The sequence below is a fragment of the Fonticula alba genome (assembly GCF_000388065.1).
Source record: "Fonticula alba strain ATCC 38817 unplaced genomic scaffold supercont2.11, whole genome shotgun sequence".
NCBI lineage: Eukaryota > Rotosphaerida > Fonticulaceae > Fonticula > Fonticula alba.
The window spans coordinates 476,831-481,099 of NW_009242981.1; the positions used below are offsets into that span (position 1 = coordinate 476,831).

The 4,269-nt window shown below is 70.9% G+C and overlaps 1 protein-coding gene across 1 annotated transcript in view; it reads left to right on the plus strand.

Annotated features, from left to right (window-relative positions):
* H696_05507 (hypothetical protein) overlaps nucleotides 1-2,179 on the plus strand; it is a 2,626-nt gene extending 447 nt beyond the window's left edge. The window contains exons 3-7 of the mRNA XM_009499331.1: nucleotides 102-322; nucleotides 466-566; nucleotides 699-855; nucleotides 1,025-1,741; nucleotides 1,829-2,179. Coding sequence (XP_009497606.1) covers nucleotides 102-322; nucleotides 466-566; nucleotides 699-855; nucleotides 1,025-1,741; nucleotides 1,829-2,142 — 1,510 coding nt within the window. The 3' untranslated portion in view covers nucleotides 2,143-2,179. The remainder of the gene's footprint in view (nucleotides 1-101; nucleotides 323-465; nucleotides 567-698; nucleotides 856-1,024; nucleotides 1,742-1,828) is intronic.
* The last annotated feature ends 2,090 nt before the right edge of the window (nucleotides 2,180-4,269 follow it).

Genomic DNA, 4,269 nt, shown 5'->3' on the forward strand with positions numbered 1-4,269 from the left:
CGGCCGGATGGTGACGGGGAGCCCGTCCGCCGCAACTCACCTACCCCCTCGCCCTCCCCTCTCTGAACACCGGTCCTCCCTCCTGGCTCCGGCGGGCACAGACCGACGGCATATGTCAATTTCGATCCGGCCATCGGGTACGAGGCGACCGAGGACACCGAGGGCCTCCTTGCACAGGCGGACCTGGACATCCGCGATCTGGTGGACTTGACCAGCGTGCAGGATGAGTTCGCTCTCGGGCCGAATGGCGGGCTCATCTACTGCATGGAGTACATCGCCGAGAACATTGACTGGGTCTTGATGAAGATTCGCTCGCTGGAGGGTGCGTGCTCGGGCGCCCGCCCAGGCAATGGGCAAAGACAAAGGAGGAGGGCCCGCATGCCCGGTCGTTGCGGTCTCTGTCCTACTCGCGCACCCACACATGCTCCCATGAGCATGTCCACTGACGACGCCGCGTCACCCCAGCCGAGTACCTGTTGATTGACTGCCCCGGCCAGTCGGAGCTCTACTCTTACCATGATGCCATGAACCGGATTTTGGACTGCTTCGAGAAGGCGCAGATTCGGGTGCGTACTCGCCGGTCGCCGCTGCCGGTCGCCGCTGCCGGTCGCCGCTGCCGCTCCGCGATCCGCCTCCCTGCTGACATTCTGTCACCCCCCCCCCCCCCCCCCCCCCGCCCCCCTGCTCACCGGCCTCAGGTTGTGGTGGTCCATCTGTCCGACTCGCGGCACTGCTCAGACCGGTCGCGCTACCTGACCGCGGCACTTATCCCCTCGCTGCAGTCGATGCTGCACCTGGGCCGGCCGCAAATCAATGTCCTGGGCAAGGTGGACCTGATCAAGCGCCAGGAAATTGGTTCGTTCCGGTAGCGCGAAGCGGCGGCCGAGGGGGTGGGCATCTTGCCTTCTTCCTCTTCGCCTCTTGCTTTTTCCCCCCGCTCCGCCCTTTGGGTGGGGATTGGGGTGGCTTTCTTGGTCCGGCTCCATGCCGCACGTCGCTGACCGACCGCTGTCACTGCATTCAGATTATGGCCTTCCCTTCTTCCTGGCCCCCGAGGGGCTGGAGCGGCGCCTGGAGCTCCGAGCCCCGAGGCGGCGCCGGGCCCGCTCAAGGCGCGGGGCATCCTCCGCCGAGCCCCGGGCGGGCCTTGCCGGGCACCTGATTCCCACATCCGAGCATGGCGCCTCGCTGCCCATTCTCCCGAGTGTCACGAACACCATCCCCCCGCGGGCGGCTCGGGTGGAGGTCCGCTACGGCCCCGAGGAGGAGGAGGAGGAGGAGGAGCAGCTGCTTGAGGGCGAGGAGCTCCTGGGAACGCGGGAGCCCGAGCCCGGGGGCCACTTGGTGGCACCTGAGCCGTGCGATGCCCCCCCGGCGGCGGCCGCCCACCAGCCGGCGCCGGTCCTCCACGCGTACCCCATGATGCACCGGTCGCTATGCCGGCTGGTGGACGACCATGCGCTGGTGTCGTTCCGGCCGCTGTCGGTCATCTCGCGGCGAACCCTGGCCCGGGTGATCCACGCCGCTGACCGGGCCAGCGGCTATGTCTACCAGGACGGCACGGACCTGGGCCTGAGCCCGGAAGATGACCCGGATGACTTTGGGCTGGAGGACTTCGACGGCGAGGGGCCCGGCGGGGCGGCCGGCCCCCGGCCGGCGCCGGAGCAGGCTCGCGCCGCCGGTGGCCGGTCTGAGCTCTGGCGCCAGGGCGAGCATCTTCAGCTGGGCGAGGAGGAGGATGGTACGCATGACTGCCTGCGCGGGGGCCTGCTCCCCCCCCCCCTCCCATGTACATGTCGCGTCTCGCTCACACCTCCCCGACACACAGACTACTTCAACATGATGGACATTGTCGATGCCATGGCCGGGCACCAGCCGGCTGACGAGGGTCTCAGCCCTGCCGCTGCCCCCGCCATTGAGCCCCCGGTGTCAGGCAAGTTCATCATCCCCGGTGAAAGTCTTCAGACCGGGGCGGCCCCGCTGCGGTCGATTGGCTACACCGGCGGCTTCGCCCACATCCCGAGCGTCAACTCGGCCACTGCTCCCGCGACCACCGCCCCTGCGGCCACCGCTGCCTCCGGCGGCACAGCCGCCCCTCCCCCCCCAGCCTCCGATCCGCTGGAGGTCGACCTTTCGGACTGACGCGTGACCCTCCCCCAATAGACCATGTGCGAGCTCCCCATGCGTTGGCACTGGGATCCGGCGCTCCGCCATGTTGCCAGGCCAGCGCCAAGCGGATTGTGGGGTTTGCGCAGGCGCGACTCGGGCTGGGATTGGGGGGTTGCTCCTCCCCGCCCCCACCCCGCCCCCGAGGGGAGGGGCGTCCATGCGCGTCACCCACGCTCGGGCAAGGGGCTGCGCATTGCTTCGCTCTACAAGCAGCTGCGCCTCGGCCGGTCGCGCGCGCGCGCGCGCCCCTCCTCCTCCTCCTCCTCCGACCATCAAACCCACATACACCGGATGGCCCTGCTCTTGGGTGCCTGCCTCCTCCGGTGGGCTGAGCGCCAACCGGGGCGGGCACGCATTCCCAATGCCGGGTGCGGGGGCGCATGCCCCGGGCGGTGCACTGTGGCCCACGGGGTCCGGACTTAAGTGCCACATCTTAACAGGTGTCTCCCCCCCCCCCCCCCCCCGGGGGGAGGGGGCGGGGCAGGGGGCACACCGGACTGAAAGACGGGGGACCTGCCCGGGCACTTGGGGCCCGTGAACTCGGGGGCTCAGGAGCTCGGGGAGAGGATGGGCGTGTGTATGTGTGCGATTGAGGGAAAGGGCTGGAAGGGGGGAGAAGCCCGGGCGCCGGCGCGGATCACGCTGTACGCCTGCACCCCGGCGCTCGAGGGGCACCAAGCTCACCCCCTCGAACCCCCTCCCCGCTCTGCCTGATGTAGAGGCCCTCTTCGCCGCGCCCGTGGGTTATCACCTTTACGAGGAGGGGTCGAGGCATGCCTGCTATCTGCCTATCGGTGAGCGAATGTGAGGTAGCGCCGCCTCGGCGCTATCGGGGCCGCCCTATCCCGGACTGGCCCGCCCCCCAAACAGGGTATGATGTCCTTGTTGAGCGCGGGGGAAGGGGTCGGAGGAGGAGCCAAGTCAACCACGCCTCAGCTGGACAGCGGGGCCTGCCCGCCCGAGAACGGGTCCTGGCGCCCCCCGGCCGCCGCCCCGCCCCCGTGGAGAGTGCGCAATGTGGGTCGAATCATCGAGGGCGGGGGGGGGGACCGCGGCCGGTCGGCCTCTTCGAGCGAGAGCTGCTCGCTCCCGGCAGCACCGACCGAGGGCGACATCAATGTGTGTGCTTCGAGATGGCCGCTCCTCGCGGTGGCCCTCGCGTCTCAGGGGCGGCAACAAACGCCAGCCGGCCGGGGTGCCGGTGGCATTCTACGGTACCCGGCCAGGCCGGGAGGGGGGCCGGCGCGGGCGGGATCAAGTGCCGCGGGCGCGGCCCGAGGGCCTGCGACGGCCAACGTGGGGCAGATAAGATTGTGGGCGAGCGCGGGCGCGCCCCGGATCTCTGGCCCGGGACCCGGTCCCAACGCGGGGTATCGCTCCCGGCCCGGGCCGAGCCGGCCCATTGTGAAAGGTACATGGCTTGCAGGTGGCCGGCCGAGGCGCGCACCATCGCCCACGCGCCGAGGAGGGCCCCTCCAAGCAAGTCGCAGGCAGGGCGCATCCCCAGTCTCCGGGGGAGGGGGGGCGGGGGCCGGTGGCCGGCATTATTACCGGTGACAAAACGCGCGGCCTCCCCTGCGCCGGGCCAAGATCCGCACTCGATCAGCTGAGGCCCCCGTCGCGGCCGCTGGCGCTTGACTATGTAGCCGCATTCTTCTTGTCTCTCCCCCCGCCCGCGCCCCCCTCTTCCCCTCTGGCCATGTTGGGCGCGGGGTTTTCCGAGGGCGGGGGCAGCCGCGCCCCCGGTCGGCGCGGCCGATTGTGTGCTCCCCTTGCAAACCCCTCGCCCTCGGCGGTCCCAAAGCACATGGGTCAAGACACTTTGCATCCCCGGAGGCCAGCGAATGGGCCTCCTGCGCGCGGCTGACGGCGGAAGCACCGGGCCCCGGGAGCGAGGGCCGTTGCTGCGGCGGGGGGGGGGGGGGGGGGGGGCGGGGGGGGCGGGGGCCGCCAGGCGGGGCCGCCGGAGCCCCGGGCACGGGGCCGCACTCGCCGGGCGGCCTCTCGAGGGGGCCGCCGGCGACCGCAACCGGCGGCCCCCGGCCCATCGCCTCGTGTGTCTCTCGCTCGCCCCTGCAACCCGGCGAGCATAAACTGCGA